The following is an 18,640-nucleotide window of genomic DNA, read 5'->3' as shown; positions in this document are numbered from 1 at the left end:
CTGCCTCAAAGGACTCAGCTGAATGGGGTGATCCTTCCTCATTCTGTGGGTCCTGGTCCTCTTGGGTCTCCTCAGGTACCGAGGGGCCACACAGTACCGGCTTATGGTTTTGCAGTGCCTATGAGTGATGCGGTACCAACCGGTACGGGTGTTTCTACCAGGCTGATACCCTAGAGTGCCTGTCATTACAGGGAAAATACCTGTGGCAGGTCTGGAACTCTGAGGTTTTTGATATAACCCAGGAAGTGCCATAGAACTAAAAACAATAAGTTTGGGAGGGGAGACCCCCTTTCAAAAGCACAGGATTGTACTAAAACCTAATATAATAATTAAAATAAAATTTGAGCTAACTAAAAGAATGATTTAACAGTAAGTGAGAAAAGGTGGGAAGCGGAGAACAGTGGATACCATAAATGCCCTCTAGAATAGCACACTACCTTAAAAAAAAAACAAAAAAAAAACCACACACAATCTCTGGTAAAGGGCGCATGGGCACACATGCATCCTATGGTGGAGTGCCCACGGGTCATATACTTGGAGAACTACAACTAAAGATTGCTGAAAATTAAAACATTTATGGTTTACTTTGTTGCCTTAATTATCATGAGAATGAAGTCATTCATTTCTCTATTTTTATGAACACTGTCATGAGAAAAAAAAATTAAATTTCGAGTCATCCATAAAATATAATAAATATTTGAAAGTCTTACAGATTTTACACATTAAATACTGAATCTTTGTATTTCAGAAATGGCAACATACATGGGGAGACCAGTGGAGCAGACATCTTTTCTGTCAAAGAGATCTAGTCTTCTATGGTCCTTTTCCCTTGTGTTGTATTAGGAGGACCTGGCTACTCGGATCTTTCCTGAATAGCTACTAAAATAAGTCAGCTTGTCCCTGGATACATATCAAAGTATTCCAAGCCCTCGGAGGAGCTTGGTACTGTCTATTTACCCTCTTGGAAGTGACAGGTATTGATGTTGGAGTGTGCCACATGTCTTTTGCAGGATTAACAATCCCTCAATAGATAATGGCGAATCTACTAGACGTGGAAGGTGGAAGATTACGAGCGGGCCTGTTCCCTCTGAGAACCATGCCTTCTCCAAAAGTGCTCTCTGGGCTCCCCGCCAACTCTCAGTGTGATGTTCATGGAGGGACAAGGACATCTTGGGTGCAGTTGCAGCCCCAAAAGACGCTGCTGACCAAAAAGATCTGATCTTGCGCACACGAGGTCCATGCGCACCAAGAGAAGGATCCATGTGGACAATCATGTTAAGAACCAACGGACATAATCTAGCCGTGTCCACACCGTCCACACTATTGTAATAATCTTTGTATGAAATATGCCTTGTGAGGTATTATTTGAAAACGCATTATTTGCTGGTCATTACTGACCTGATAAAAGGTGTATGGCAACACTGTATAAGATTCTATTGTATAGTGTTCTTAACACATGTTCCAAACTGAGGTTGATAAACAGCCCTGTCTCAAACAAAGGAATGTGTGCTCTGCTTAATTTGCATTTAAGCAGTAAACAGAGTCATCAAGCAGGAAGGAAAACAAATGAAGCTCTAACAGGTAAGGAAAAAGCAGCAAGGAACATCCTTCCTTATAGACTGTCTCCTGAATCTTCTCAGCTGGAAATGTTTTCCAAGGGGGGGGACTGACATTATAAAAAGGAGGGACAAACACCCCCAAGCAATTCCCCCCCCCCACCCCGTTCATTGATTCACTGCACCAGAAGATGCAAAGGAAGCAGCCAATGAACTGGAGAAGGGGTCCTGCCCTAAGAAATTTGGTCAGTAAGACTGCATAGAGTATGTGGTGAGAAAACTTTGCTCTGAATTTAACAGTTTAAGTTAGACACCAGTTGCTTTTTATCTTTATTTTCTTGTAACCACTTCTGACTTATGCCTTATTACTTGTACTCACTTAAAATCTCTCTCTTTATAGTTAAAGTTGGGAAACTCCATTTGGAGTGGCAAGCATTATTTCTATTAAAGCAATAACAGAGTTTATATAAACTTGTATTGTCCAGGAGAAGGCTGGTCAGTACAGGACATACATTTCTGGGGAAAAATCTAAGATTGGGAATTAGTTGGGTCACCCAGCACTATAGCCAAAGTTGGTAGGAGCCAAGGTGTGGCTGGCTGGCTGCAGCACACATACAGACATAGCTGGGAGTGACTTCCATGCTGGAGACTGTGAGCAGTCCAGACTGGCAGCTACAGCAACAAAACATTGTAAAGGGCACCCCAGGTTAGAGGGCGGGGGTGTGATAGCTATTCATTAGTCTAGATTGTACCCTGGGGTTTGTCACAGACTGGTGAAATTCAAGTCAGTCGAACTCCTATTGGAAGCCCACATGAATATTTGTCATCTTTTAAAACACAGCACTATGCCTAAACTGCTTATGTGCTAGTTCAAAAAATATTTAGCTAACCACAAATTCTACTTCAGCTCAGTCTTCCTTTTTGAACTGCTTACAACATTTGCCCTCCATATAGACTAAAAGCCTGTCCTCTCACTTCTCCAGATATTTCACTATAGTAAAAAACATTTTTAAACACCTTATCTGCCTCAATACTGTACAGACCCCAAATAGACACCACTATTTCACCCAGAAGATGCAAAATCACATTAGTCATAGTAGAACAAGTTCATATTACTCTCTCCACCTCTATACAAAGAGTAACACATCTGTATTTACTTTGTACTTCCTAATCTGGGCCTGAGACTCTGTCATCTGCATTCAACCACAAATTTGACCCCATCCAATCTGTGACGTGGAGCTGCTGTGGGGAACACCACATTAGCGTGGGTGGACCCAAGTGTAGAGGAAAGGATTACTATAAATGAAGATAAACTGCAGAACCACACCCCAGCTGTGTAACTTTTGTGCTAGCAATAGCAATTCCAATGTCTTTTATAGACGAGAGAAAAATAAAGGATCTGATCCTGCAAGATGCTAAACATTTCAGTGGGAGCCAATGGCATTCACCACCTCACAGGATTGTGCCTTTAAGTTTTAATTTATTTATAGGCTTGCTACTTTTCCATGATTAAATTTCCTGTTTAAAATTTTAAAAACAAGTTCATTGAATTTTTAAAGCAATATAATTAACTTATCTCCATCCCACCTACAGTACTCTAAGAGTACAAGATCAGAATGAAAACTTACAGTTGCAAACACAGTTATTCTGACTAACTAATAACTAATAACTTTTCTGACTGATATGACGACTCAATGCCCTATCACATCATTGTATTTAATTACTGGAAATATTTATGGTGTTAGACCACACTAAAAAGACACAGAATTGTTAAAAATCTCCTTTTCCACTCACCTCTGTGGGGAACTGAAGAATCGGATACACTCCTGGATCGTGCAACAGCTGGAGATTTTAAATTATGATTTGCTGTCCCAGGTGACATACTGGTGTTTGTATTGTGCTCATTAAAAACATTGGGTGACTGTGCCATGTGTGTAAATGAAGCAGACTGGCAGGGCTGTTCCCAAGTCCTACAGTATGCTTTACGTGACGATTCAGGAGAAAGATGCTGGCTTACCCCGTCAATGGAATCTGGTGTTCCAGGACCTGATGCTGCTGGAAAAGAAAAGTGCCCATAGTGCAGTGTAACGTTATTTTATTTTTAGTCAATCAGTCTGTAACACTTAACAGAAGCAAAATAAATTTACTCCTACATATGGGGAAATGTTCTGTATATTTCAATCTTAGCAGCAAATTTCATAGTAGTAACTTTGAAATTCTTCTAAAGTGTTTTTATTGTCACCTTAATATTATTTCAATAGTATTAATAGAATCACAGAAGTGTTGGGTTGGAAGGAACCTCAATAAGTCATCAAGTCCAACTTCCTATGATGAGGCAGGACCAAGTATACCTAGACCATCCCTAACAGGTGTTTGTCCAGCCTGTTCTTAAAGATCTCCAATGATGCAGATTCCACAACCTCCCTTGGAAGCCTATTAGAGAGCTTAACTACTACCCTGAAGTTTTTCCTAATATCTAACATAAATCTCCCTTGCTGCAGATTAAGCCCATTACTTCTTGTTCTACCTTCAGTGGACATGGAGAACAACAGATCATAGTCATCTTTATAATAACCCTTAACATATTTGAAGACTTGTCAGGTGCCCCTCAGTCTTCTTTTCTCAAGACTAAACATAACTTTTTTTTTTTTTTTTTTTTTTTTTTTTTAAACATTTCTTTATAGGTCAGCTTTTCTAAATCTCCTATCATGAGTGTTGCTCTCCTCTGGACTCTCTCTCCTATTCATCCACCTCTTTCCTAAACTGTGGCAGCCAGAATTGGACATAATACTCCAGCTGGGGCCTCACCAGTGCTGAGCAGAATGGGACAATTACCTGCCAGATCTTACATATGACCCTCCAGTTAATACACCCCAGAATAATAGCCTTTTTTCACAATTGTATCATATTCATTTTGTGACCCACAAATTGACTCCTATTCAACTTGTGACCCACTATAACCCCCTGGTCTTTTTCAGCAGTACTACAGCCTAGCTAGCTATTCCCCATTTTGTAGCTGTACGTCTGATTTTTCCTTCCTACATGCAGTACTTTGCACTTGTCTTTACTGAATGTCATCTTGTTGATTGCAGACCAATTCTCCAGTTTGTCAAGGTAATTTTGAATTATAATTCTGACCTCCAAAGTGCCTGCAAACCCTCTCAGCTTGGTGTCATCCATAAATTTTATAAGCACACTCTCCACTCCATTATCTAGGTCAGGGGTCGGCGACGTTTGGCACGCGGCTCGCCAGGGTAAGCACCCTGGCGGGCCAGGCCAGTTTATTTACCTGCTGACACAGCAGGTTCAGCCGATTGCGGCCCCCACTGGCCGCGGTTCGCCTTCCCGGGCCAATGGGGGCGGCGGGAAGCCGCAGCCAGCACATCCCGCGCCCGCGCCCTTCCCGCTGCCCCCATTGGCCCGGGACGGCGAACCGCGGCCAGTGGGGGCCACGATCGGCCGAACCTGCCACGCCAGCAGGTAAATAAACTGGCCCGGCCCGCCAGGGTGCTTTCCCTAGCGAGCCGCGTACCAAACGTTGCCGACCCCTGATCTAGGTTATAAATTTTGCTGAAATTTAAATTTGTTTGTAGTGACTTTTTCTTAATACATAAACACCAACTCCCCATTTAGGCGAATGAAAAATTCCTGGGAATTAAAATTGGGCAATACCTGCTTTCAATCTGTATATTATACTACAGTATAGTTTCTACTGCTTTATCTAGTTACTCATTCTACTCATATATTATGGCATAAATTAAACAATTCTTGCTTTGGTTTATTTCATGTAAGAATTTTTCAGAGAAATAAGGGGTAGTTTACCTGGTAGATTTATTGTTTGATCACCTAGAAAAAGGCGTCTGGCAATACTTCTCCTATACCAGGCTCTTGGGAAGGCCAGAATCTCACTGAGTCGTCGCATGTCATATTTAAAAGAAGCAGATCCTATATCACAGACAGCTGATAAAAAATGCAAAAGCTCAATATTCAGATATTTTGAAAATCGAATCTAACATTTGAAAATTTACCCTTCAATTTTTTTAGCTTACTTATATCTGATATATTCACCAAAACATTTTCAAGCACTAAAAGGGGTAGTGCAATATATACTTACCTTACAGTAACTGTGGTTCTTCAAGATGATGTTGTCCATGTGAATCCTACTCTAGGTGCACCTGTGCCTTGTGTGCAAGGGCGGAATCTTTGAATAGCAATGTCCATTGGGTTGCACCTGCACTGTGTATGTACTCGTGCCATCTGGACTCCAGGGCATAAAGGGTAGAGCGGGCATAACTGTTCCTCAGTTCCCTTGCCAACTCAGAATCCCAGGGAAGGAGGACTCTGAAAAAGTGGGGGTAGAGGGCAAGTTTTGGGATCCACATGGATAATATCACCTCAAAGAACCATAGTTACTATAAGGTAATTGTTCTTTCTTCCTCGAGTATATGTCCATGTGGATCCCCCTCTATCTGACTGATAAACCTCATCTGAAAGGTGTGATTGAGAAGTCTTGGCTGCCACTAACTAAATACTGACTGTAAAACCATCATACCAAATTTGGCATCTGATCTTGCAGCCAGGTCAAAGGCATAGCATTTAAGTAAAGTAAAGGGATTTGTTCACACAGCTGCCTTGCACATTTGAGACATGAGCATGTTCCTGAAGCATACATATGGAGCAAGCTTTCATATTTGGAGGATAAGATTATCATCATGATAGATTTAAATACATTATGTAATCCGTTTCAATATTCTCTGGGAGGAGATGGCTAGAAGGGCAGAGAGGGCCACAAAAAGACAGTCTGTTTGAAAAGCTTTGCCCTATCAAGATAATATAACAAGACCCTTGAAACATCCAGGATGTGGAGTTTCTTCCCTTCTGGATAGTAATTGCGTTTTGAAAAGAAAATGGGTGATTAGAGATTAACAGACTAGTTCAAATGAAAGTCTGACAACTTTGAGAATAAGTTTAGGATGAGATCTTACCATCCCCACTTCTCTGTGGAATATTTTGCTATGAGGGTCAGCAATGAGAGCTTGGAGTTTCTGACTCTTCGGGCTGACGTCATGGTGACTAAAAATACTGTCTTGAGGCTAAGGTGCTATCTTTGGTGGCAAACAAATCTGTAATTGGATTGTGAAATATTGGCATAATGATGGAGCTCTTCAGAAAGCATTTGTGGTGGTTGATGTATTGTTGGAACACCAACACTGTTTGAAGGGGCTCTGCATCTGCCATTTTGGTGCAAATAGTGGCACAGTGTGATGAGGAACAAATTACATTTATTTTTTGATATGACCAAAATAAAGTTAAAAAAGGGGGACAATATAAAGGGAGTTGTAGGATAAATATGAAATTAAAGAATTAAAGTTAGCTTAAGTTTGGTTTAAGGAAATATATATGTTGTAAAGAAAGGCCCTGACTAGCAAGCAGAAAGAAGGTCTTGAAAATAATGAGTTATAAGGCCAGAAGGAATGAAGTCTGGTAAAAAGAATAACTAATAAGATAAGGGGAAGTTTCTAAAAAGAAGGCCTCTGACTGATAGGGGTGACTGAAGATGGTTTTAAATAAAACAAAAAGAATTTGTCTTAAAAGGAACCAACATAAACCTTCCCACCCCACATACCAGTGTTATCCTAAAAATAAAAGACTATGTGAACCCAGGTGGAAAAAACTGTTGGTCAGCAACAAGGAGGGGAGGAAAGGCCTTGGGAAGAAGTCTGTAAATCTTATCTGGATTAACACGGGAGCTAAGGGTGAACAGTCTCAAATTGTTTTTTAGCTCAAGTCAGTAATTGGCAATGACATCATTGCCACGGACAGCAATAAGGAACTGACAGATAGTTGTGGCAGCTCTGCCCTTTCTATCCGACAGGAGGGACTCATGAGGACATACATTGTTGAACTGTGCCTGAACTGACACTGCAGTTCAAAGATTCTGATCTTGTGTGCATAAGGCTCATGTGCACCCACAGTGGGATCTGTGTGGACACATAGAGAAGATAACATACAAACTGTTGGAAAATAAGTTCATTTGTTTGAAGTATACTTAAAAATATTAACGTCAGCATGTACATCATTAATATACTATATATTAATTTTAGTAAACAATGACTTAAATTACTTTTTGCTGGTACTGCTGGAGCTGTGAGAAATACCTACAAAACCCCCTCAAAACTACATGAAACACATCTGGATTTGCCAAAGGGTCCTTCAGGCTCATGAACTACCTAACTACAATTTATGCCTCAAAATCCTATGAAATTGATGGTTTAAGCTTGTTTGGGTGAAACTCAGGGATAACAATTCTCTTTGCTTTATGATCATGGATGAAATTCAAAGTTCATTCATACTGGAAAATCAAAGCAAAAATCTCAAGAGCTGTAAACCCATATAAACAGAAGTCAAAGAACATGTGTGAAGTGTTGAAATTAAATGAGTCAACAGCGGAGGAGGAAGGAGGTATATGCACACACAGATATCTTAGGTCACCCAAACACAAAACCCCCCAACAAGGTCTTAGTCACTGATTCACTTAAAAGATGTTGTTCTTGCACATCATCGGTTGGTGGCTTTGAAATTACAACTATATAAAAAGTGGTGGAGAACGAATGGTGCTTATCATTGGAACAACACCTCTACTGTTAGGCAAACACAGAAGAAAACACTATAGATTAAATGAAACTATTAAGTACCAGATATATTTATTAATGTAGTATCCATCTTGCTTGCAGCTTTGCTTGCAGACTGGCTCTCAAAAAATGAAGCACCTCCTGAACGTCTTATTCTTGACAGACTTACTTTCACAAACTCAAGGTTAATACTCAGAGAATCTTTCCGACCAGTGACTGAAGTGGGCTCCTCATCTACATTACCTACAAACAGAAAGAGTGATGCTCAGTGTACTCCCCAAATTAGCACCTCAGAGTAAAAATCATCATTTATGTTTCTTTTAGAATAGAAAAACAAAAAACATTTACCTAGGAACACCATCAAGATGAAAGTCAAAATTTTGTATGAAATTTTGGAAATTACAATATGTCACAAGTGACACAGTTTTCAGTTTGTTTACGTTATGCATTTGACAGTAGAGTGGGGTGAATAGCTAATTTTTCAGTTTGTTGGCAGTTCTGAAAAATTGGAAAAAACCATTTCAGATCAAACTGAATCCCACAATTGCAAAAAATTTAGGTGATCCAAAAAATCTGTTCTGAGTGAAATGAAACTTTTTTTGTTTGACCCAAAATGAGGGTGAGTGGGTTTGAGCATTTTTAAAGGGTTAGATTCACAAAATGGCCAGTGAAGGAGGAAATAGTGGTGATGATCTTATCACTTTTAGTCCAGTAGTTAGGACACACTCTTGCAAATCCCTTCTCCATGGGAAGAGGGGAACTGAATTTGAGGGCTTGTCTACACAGTGGGTAACTCTACAGAGGTGTGATTTCTAAAGTGCACTAATGTGTTGCATATAAATTGGTCTGTGTCGACCCTGCTGGTGCACACTAAAGGTTCCCTAGTGAGCTTTAATGTAGTACAGTTTCAAACAGCACTATGTTGAAGAGCACCAGGAGAGTCTCCACGGCCAATTAATGCACAATATGTCAGTGTGCTTTAGAAATCACATTCGCTGTAGAGTGCATTACCCCACTGTGTAGACAAGCCCAGAGTCTTCTGTATCCTAGGTGAGTGCCTTTACCACTGGCTAAAAATTACAAGGAGATGACTATCTCCACCTCCTCCTCCCTGCCCTGGTTGTGTGAATGGCATCTAAGCCGCACTCCCCGAAATTCATGTCAAAGTTGCAAATAATTTTGGGTCAACACAAACAGCTTTTTTTTTGCAAATAAACTATTCCTCTGAAATATTTCGCCCAGCTCTATATGATAGCATTTTGTCACTGTTCTTCAGGGCAGAGACTATTCTACTCTATGTAGATCCTGCATACATTCACTTGGTATGTTAACAGTACCACTAAATCCAACAAGAATACTCATGTATGTAAAGTTGTTCATGTTGTTAAGTGTTTTCAGCGTGAAGACCTACGCTTATATAGGCTATAGCAAAATGGAACCCAACCTTGATTGTGGCTGTGAGCTGCTACCATATAACAAACAGTTAACATACAAATAAGTGCAAACACTTGCAAACCCACTTAAAGCTTTTTAACATGTTTGTGGGAGTGTTGGAATTTACACCAAGAATTCCTATAAGCGCAAGTGAGCCTACTTTTTCCTATTAAGACAAATGGGTTTTGCAGTTGCAGGTTCTAAAGCATGAACACACATGATTTTGGATCTGCCAAGTGCAGGTAATATGTATGCTTTCACACAAGTGTCAGTTGGAGTGCTGAAAATAAGGTCCTCCAGGATTCTGTAAGAGACAGTAAAGAGGGTATACACATCCCTCATGGACTGATTCTTTAACACAGTCTTGTGCAACTATTTCTCACATTTTAACAATTGTTTATGAAATCTAATGAACAATTGCAAAAGTTACAAAATTAAAAAAATCCATTCTGTACCTAGTGCTCCTGATCCAGGAGTTAGACCAGTAACCGCAGATTTTTGTTTTCCTGCTCCATATGGATGAAATACATAAAGGGAGAAATCAGACATGCAGGCTGTGAAACTCAGGCCTGATGAGTTGCTGCTAGAGCTAGTCAAATCTGACTGGCTACTGCTATGTCGGGTTCTGCCAAGAGGGCTGCCTAGTCCAGATGAACCTAAAGAAAATCCAAAAATCCACAAATGTTATGGTAGTTTTAGTACAAAAGCATTTTCAACCATGAAACCGTTTAAAAATACTATGTCATAAAAAGCCAGATGATGCATCAGATGCATTTCAAAAATAACCTACGTGAAACAACAATTTGGGGACACAACCCCATGCTCTGGGTATCCCTAAAGCTCTGACTGCCAGAAGCTAGGATTGGACCACTTGATACATTGCCCTGTTCTGTTCATTCCCACTGAAACATCTGGCACTGGTCACTGTCGGTAGACAGGATACTGGGCTAGATGGACCATTGGTCTTACCCAGTAGGCCATTCATAGGTTCTTATGGCTTAAATAACCTAACTAACAATGCCATTCCTGTCAAAAGGTTAAAACAGACAACTGAACTTACTTTTACAAAGGCAACAAAACTGTTCCTAAAATACTTTACCCATCTGAGTTTTCAGAATCGGTTAGAAAACGGATATGAATGTCTTCTTATACAATTTCATAAATGTACAACTCCATAGTTAGTGGATGTTGTATTTTTAACTTTGCATAGAAACACATACTATCAAAAGTTGAAAGTATAGAGTAAACTAAAAGTCATACTAAAAGTAAAAGGATGAAGTCATTCCAAATTGAAAACAGACAACATGAAGTGGAACTTATAAAACTCATATAATATATACATATATGTACAAATAAAGATATTTGAGAAGTTCCTCAATATTTAACAGAAGAGCTAGCAACCTATCCATTTAAAGTTTTTCTTATAATACTCATCACCGTAGTTACTAAATGATGTGGCAAGTTTATCAAAGAGCAGTAAAATAAACCTAATTGTACAACTCCGAAAGTGTTTTTTTGGATATAAAATACTAGCACACTGGCAATACAGACTACTAAAAAGTATTGCTCTGAAACTTCTTTTAAAAAACAAAGCTTTTATTTACATGGTTTGTGGACATTCCTGAAGACCAGCAACAACATAAAAAAGGTTTTTAATACTGATCTGATACCAAAGAGCCATTCTGTTAAAAATCACAACTGTATAACAATGTAGTAAAAATACATTTTATTATTCTAGCAATAAGGAGTTTTTGTCATGCCTAGAACCTAATGGAACTCTAACACTGCACTACATAGCTGTTTAACTTTTATTCTAAATTTATTCCTCCTCCCATCCCCTCAATACACAAACAGAACTTAATTCACTTATGCTGTTAGCTGAATGTATTAGGTGAACTAATTCAAAGAAAATTGTTCATATATATTACCTGGTATCCCAGTTTTATTAACGGAGTTCTTTGATCCAGTTTGTGAAGTATTACCACCAACTGCCAAGTTTTCTGTGGGGCAAGTTGTGCCTAAGGTCTCCAATTCCCCTCGGTTTGAAGAGAACACTAGGTCTAGAGAGGGCAGCTTCAGCATACATTCTACTCTTGATACAGGTAAGCAGCTGAACTTGATCTGTGAAGGCTAAGCCAAAAGAAAGGATTTTAAGCACAAATATAAAATCCCTGAAAATCATTATGAGCCTGAATCCAAAGAATAATAGCTTGCAAATTTCCTGTAGCCTAAATATAATAAGGCTTTTTGGTCCAGCTTTGAAATTACTAAAATCTCCATCATTTACAATCCGCAGAATTTATGTTCATTTCTGAGATTTATTATATCATTCAGGTGTGTTACCCAGGAAGTCCAGGCAATGGTCAGGAAAGATGCCTAGATATAATAGTGAACCATTCTGCCAGAACTAATCTGTGTGCCCCAGTGAATCCACAGCTGGGAAGCTGCTTCATATTTGGAAGATGCGGAAGCTCAGCTTTGGTACCTATCACGCCAAACTATGTTGAAGCAGCTGAAATGGACAGTCTCAAGACACTTTGGATTATCTTAAAATCCTTGCCTCTCAAAACTTCCTGGGTCAGCTTCCTGTCCAATTTACAGGGAGAACCAAGAGAGGTCGAAGAAAGTGCCAAAAGTGCTCAGAGACTGGTAGCCCACAGCAATTTTTGGGCATAAGTCTCCCAACCCAACCAGTTATGTTTCATTTTGAGACCCAAACAGATGTCTTTTATATTTTAGCTATATGTACTTTATTTATTTATTTGAAAAAGAATGATAGCTGTAGATGCTAGTTATACAAGGATATTTTCTGAGGAATAAGATGAGAATTGTGCTGTAGAGAAGACAAGTATGTCCAAGTGTGGCTGTGAAACAGTAAGAGCTTAGCAGCAGCAAAGCAACAAAGGAAACTCCACCATGAACAGCAAGAAAAGTAGTGATGATTAAAGGCCGGGGGGCTTCGCAAAATGGTTCACTTCTGTTGATCACCATGTGCTTGGAGCCAATGACTTCAGAACTCTAGTTAAAAGAATTCTCATTGATGTCATGCTGGAAACATATACCTCAGAATGGATATCTATTGAATGTAACTATCTCTAAAGAATCTAATTTTAAACAGCGAAGTTAAAGGCAAGCTTAAAATGCATATATGTTTTTAAAAATGCTATTAGCATTACACAGTATGCAGTATGTTAATGTTGCACTCTCACCTGAACTCGTACATAAACCACCACATCCACAGGGAAGGATGAGTATGCTGACGTTGACGATGACACTAGTGAGGCTGTGGACTCCTCCAAGGCATCTTGTATTTCAAACTGTCCCATGTCTTCATCTTGAGAACTGACAGCTTTTAAAGTAAAAAGCACTTGTTAAATAATGGTTTGAAGCAACTGGAATTAAAAAGTCAACAAATTTAGGTACTAGAATATATGAAAAAGAAGTAGTCACATGGTACCTGCGTAATTCCTCTCTATTGGTGTAATAGGAATAGTTTCCAGAGCCTTCTCTAGGAAGTCCAATAGGCAGGGGCTAATGACCATTTCCTCAGGCAATGACTGAAGTGCAACCCAGGCATACAATTTTGCAGTTTTTATTCCACCACTTCCTTTCCCTTTGGCTGAAACATTTATAAAATGTAAATGTGTCTAGTGGAATACAATTTCTCCAAATACAATTAAAATGTATAGCAACATTTCATTACAAATAGAAAAAACAGATCGAGTACTGTATCCTCCTCCATCACCATGTGAAACAGCCACTTCATAGATCAGTTATAAAAAACAGAAGTGCATAGTTTTGCTAATAAAAATGTGTTAAAATAACAGAGATGAAGAACTCAGTTCAGTTAGTAGTACTATCCTAATGCACTTGCTCTAGTTCAAGTCCTTACTTCATTTCCACATCTATGCTTTTTCAAAACAGTCACTAAAATCAGCCAAACAAAACTTCTCCAGAAGACAAGACACAGCAGCCATAACTTACTGGAAGACAATTGGCATTTACATTGGAAAGGGTGAAGCCAAAATTGCTCATCTGACTTAATTTTGCAGCAGTTTGGAAAAATATATTGATTTCAACTGAGAAAAATGTCAAACCCCCTAAGAGCAAATGGTAAGTCCTACAATATTACAAAAATAATAAAATGAGAATTCTAAACAGGAAATCATATTAACAACTGATTTCGAACACCTAAATTCCAAGCTTGGAGATAATTTTATATTAAGCTATATTCCAGGTAAGAGAATTCTCTTCTCAATTCATGGAAGAGACCTGCACATATAAATCTGTGCACCCTAAAATGAGAAAATTATCAGAGCTCAGTAAATTTCAAGCAAGATCTTATTTCTAAAAAGCTATTAGTACCAGCTCAGTTATTTTCAGTGTGAAGTATAGATAATTAGAACTAGGAATGAAGAAAGAGCAATGTAATTGAATTGGAATTCATCATCATATACAAAAATGGATCATTTGAATACAAGTAAAATATAGTATTATGGCTGTATATGATTTCTCCACGCAAGATACAAATACTGACTAACTGAAGGACTAAAATAGAACCTTACTCTCATACTTTATCTTTCTGTCAGTTCCTAAGCCACTTGGCAATGAATTTTAATGCCATGCTACTCTGACTGATGCTGCTGACCATCTGGACTGGCCTCTCTCTTACCTTATAATAAGAGAATAAGTAGAGGAGAGTTTTGGGAGAAATCTATGTGGAGAAAAGATAAAAAAGCTCTGGGGGAGATTTAGGCAAGAATTAAAAAGTAAAGAATGGAAAGAAGTTATGAGCAAGCTTACAAGGAAAGATACAACATAAGACAGAAACTGAAGCAAGCAATAAAATTAAATATCATGAACTCAGAGATCCACAAAGAAGGTGGATGTTGGGAGGAAACACAGTAACAGTGGTTAAAAGCCAGGGATAATGAGGCAAATGCTCAAATTCACTGCTCTCTCTCAGACTTTGAGCCTATTAATAGAATCTTTTTTCACTGTTTCCAGCTCATTTTGTTTTGATGGTTTTTTTTTTTTTTTAATATCTAAACTCTGAGGAAGAGAGAAGTGAGATAACAATCTTCTGGAAGGTGGGAGAGAAATCTACGTACCTCTAGATCTGACAGAGATAGTCATAGACCTCTGACTGAAAACTGGGATAATTCAACTTGTTACTCTTGAAATTTTAAATCAAAGTTGAAGACACTAAAAACTGGAATTCAGGTAATTCCACGCCACAGTAGTTTTCGGTGGACTGCAGTAGTGGAGCACAGTAATGTCTGGTATTTTGACTAATCCAACGATTGTAAACAGCTGCTTGGGATCATGACGAATAAATTAATTACAGAAATTATCACACTTCAAAGTATTACTTTCAAGGCAAGCTGCACAGTAATGAAGAGTATTCTTGGAAGGATGTAACATGGATGAACTGGTGAGTAAATTGAGTAGTATAAAATTTTCTATTGAATTTTGAATACTGCAGAGTATAACTATAGCTAGTTGTACTAGTAACATAATTATTAATTTTTAAAAACAACTAAGCTTCTTTACAGCATTGTATGTTATCTGTTCAAGGAAGAGGAGGAGTAGGTGGTATTAGGCCATTACTGTGCTCTGTGAGATATATGTTGAGAACCATTTAACAGGAAATCTCTGAGAAGGCAGCTTTAAGAGCAGTTAGAATTCATGAATTGCACATGTGCTTCTGTAGTCAGGTTTCTTTGCAGCAAATATTTAGACATTTATGACCATTTTGAGGTTCAGCTAATGCACAGATCTAGAGCTAGTAGATCATATGATGTGGAGGGAAAAAGATATCAAAGTTATAGTTTAAAAGGATATTCTACAAGTACCTGATGGGATGGGTGGGGGTTGGGGCAGAAGTAAGGTATTAGTCTTGCTGTGGGTAGTATTAGATAAAGGAGATGTGGCAGTATCTTTCATACCATACAACTTGGACTCTTTGGAAAGGGTTCTTGGCAAAGAGGATCCCCGGGAGGCATTTGGCGATTCAGTCTTCAAAGTCTTAGAGTTGTAGTGTAACTGAAATGAAAAAAATAATCCATTTACTTCACAGAAGAGGCATTCTCACTGAATCTCTGCACAGTTCAGTTTTCTCCAAATGTTCTTTGCATTTTTTTAAATTGCATGATCTTAAAACAAACATATTATATTTAAAACATTGGAATCAATAATCTTTATCTACAAAGAGTCATAATTTTTTGTAAGCAAAATAAATTAAGAAACCTCACCCACAAAACAAAATTAAATCATAAACATACTGAGCAACAGGCAATATTTTTTAGCATATAGGACACAAATCTCTAATAGTTGTGACAGACTCTCTCACCAAGAGCTGCTGCTCTCCTCTTGATACATACACATTCCCTTGCCAATGACTACTTTATTCCCTCGTACAGTTGTGGGTTTTTGGTTTTTTTGTACAGACTATCCACACTACTACATATCATCTTGCCCAGATAACTTACCTCTCTCTTCTTAAAGTAATTCAAAGGTTTCATGTTCTAAACACAAATATCCTATAGATGTGGGTAAGCAAAATCTAGTCTTATTCAGTAGATGGCACTAGGAGCCAGAGCAGAAACTGCAAATGATGCTTGAGTATCCCTAAAGCCACCTAAAAGCTACAGTAGGGAACTGGGCCATGTCTGCTATCCCTGAAGATTTCTTGTGGTTCTGGAAGGGGAAGTCCAATCACCGTGAGTAGCTCCCCACTTCTTAAAGATCTAAGGCAGATGACGTCGTCATAAATAATTACCTTTATGAAAGATGATCACTTGCAGAAAAGGAAGACCACATCCTCCACCTATGCCCCACCCTGCATTCACTGACTATTGCATTTTCACATGCACTAAAGGCACAGAGAAGACTTCTCAATACATGCAATCCATACCACCTATCAGAAAGCAGAAGCAAACAAGCCAAATGTCTGGCTTTAACTTAAGCAACCTTTTCTTTTAAATGGGACTAATTGGCTTTTTAAAGTCTACGTAATACCACATATACTATTTGATATACAGGATCACACACTGGAACAAAGCTAAACATTTTTCCTATGTTACAACTAAAATCTCTCTCTCTCTCTCTTTTTTTTTTTTTTTTTTTTTAAAGTGGGAGGAGGGAAATGTAGTTGATATCCTATGGATTTGAATCTCCTTCCAAAACATCAGATTAGAGAAATTATTATTTGTGGCAAAACTGAGTCAGAAGGTCAAGTTTTGTTATGGACACGTAGCGATGCCAGAAGTGCTATTGGAACTCTCGAATTCATGGCTCCTAGTCTTGTGCCTAGATAACACTTCTCATTATAATACTTATTATGCTCTATTAAGAATATAGAATATATCAGCCATACACATGTACCATACACAACTCCAAAATGTTGCTAACATGTACCAGAAGTAGCGTGCAGTAAGTACAACATATATTTCCCATGTAAGAAACAGCAGGTATCACACTTGATATCTGCACTATATAAACTGCATGCCATAATGATAAAAGATGATCTAAAGGAAGCCATGTATTTGTTTCTAGTCAATTCTAATTGGAGAGGAAAAATGTTTCCTAGTCCCATAATTTTTACCTTTACATCTACACCAGGAATGTAAAATACTGTAGTTTCCAGGTCACTAGGCTTTGTCTGTAGAGATGACGGCACTTTCTTGCCAGCAAGTAAGTGAGTAGTAGATGCATAGTTAGTTTGAAATTTCTTCTTTTTTGAAGGAGACTCTTGATCTAAACTTCTGGAACTCCGATCATAACTCCTACAGATAAATAACAATATACAACCTGTCTTAGTACAGACCTAATACTCCAAAACAAATATGTTTTTCAATATTTAAAATTTAAGGGATTTTCTTTTTAAAAATTACATTGTAATTTCACGATGAATAGTAGAAGCATTTCCACCCCTTTTAGTTGTTCTTTGCCCATCAGACCTCTATTCCCCTGGCCTTTTATTCCCCTTTGGCCTTTTCCCATCCCCCTCTGCTTTTGCCAAAATATATTATTAGTGTTATTTGCAGATTTTAAAGTTAAAACCAACTTTTTAAAAAAAATGACAAAAAGTAGTAAAGTGTCCCTTGCCTTCATTCTCAAGTTTATCTATCGCAGATGATGAATTCAGAGTGCAGGTAACATTTGTGGATTTTTCACTGTTTCTGCTCTCCCCTTATGATTTCCTCCCCCTGCATACCAAATTCCATTTACACAAGTGACACAGCAAAATAATAATAAAGCAATATGAAAACCAAAACAAAATATAGCTCTCATTAAAGAAAAAAATATTTCTACTCTGTCCCATGTCCATTTTAAAGTCATTCAGAAATTCAACAGTATAATCATATTTCCTTATATACCCTTCTTCAGAAATGCCCCCACTGCTGTATGTTGGGAGGTTACTCAAATATGTGATATCACTACATTAAAGTGTCACGGGATTGCCTAAAGTGTGACAGCCACAGCCTGATATTCAGCTGCAGGTTCCTCCCTTTAGAGATTATAGGAGGAAAGGGGAAAAAAAAGATCTGTTACTACATACAAATCCTTGCATGATTTAAAATATGGGAAAGGTAAGAATGACATTACAAATCCTAAGATTTCAGTTTTGCTAAAAGCTAGGTTATCATTAACACTGTGTTAAAGTTCAAAGAACAAATTAAAAGTAAAGGTGTATTTGGTTAAGAATGAATAACAAAAACAGAGGCCACTCGCTGTCAAAGCATATCTGCAGAATGGAGAGAAGGGTTTAAAAAACCAGGGGAAATCGTGTCCCACTGAAGTCAATGGCAAAGCTCCAACTGTTTTCAGTGGAGTCAGGATTTCACTTCAAGTTGTACAAATACATTTATTTGTACAGTGAACATTATCTCAAGGATAGTGAGTAAAATGAAAAAATGTTGGAACTGAATATCAAGAGAACACAGCATTAGCCCAGTATGGATCAACTCAGCAGTGTATTTCAAAATTTTTGAGACAGTGCATTCAGGCATTTAT

At 38.3% G+C, this 18,640-nt stretch overlaps 1 protein-coding gene across 1 annotated transcript in view; it reads right to left on the bottom strand.

Moving 5' to 3' along the window:
• BLTP1 (bridge-like lipid transfer protein family member 1) overlaps positions 1-18,640 on the bottom strand; it is a 242,134-nt gene that overhangs the window by 18,000 nt on the left and 205,494 nt on the right. Inside the window, exons 71-79 of the mRNA XM_065404647.1 lie at positions 17,229-17,409; positions 15,478-15,667; positions 13,080-13,241; positions 12,832-12,971; positions 11,551-11,752; positions 10,078-10,278; positions 8,252-8,431; positions 5,379-5,516; positions 3,351-3,608 (exon numbers count right to left, since the gene is read on the bottom strand). Coding sequence (XP_065260719.1) covers positions 3,351-3,608; positions 5,379-5,516; positions 8,252-8,431; positions 10,078-10,278; positions 11,551-11,752; positions 12,832-12,971; positions 13,080-13,241; positions 15,478-15,667; positions 17,229-17,409 — 1,652 coding nt within the window. The remainder of the gene's footprint in view (positions 1-3,350; positions 3,609-5,378; positions 5,517-8,251; positions 8,432-10,077; positions 10,279-11,550; positions 11,753-12,831; positions 12,972-13,079; positions 13,242-15,477; positions 15,668-17,228; positions 17,410-18,640) is intronic.

This window comes from Emys orbicularis, chromosome 5 (assembly GCF_028017835.1).
Source record: "Emys orbicularis isolate rEmyOrb1 chromosome 5, rEmyOrb1.hap1, whole genome shotgun sequence".
Classification (NCBI taxonomy): domain Eukaryota; kingdom Metazoa; phylum Chordata; order Testudines; family Emydidae; genus Emys; species Emys orbicularis.
The sequence above is the reverse complement of the archived record's forward strand: the minus strand, read 5'-3'. Positions and strand labels throughout refer to the sequence as shown.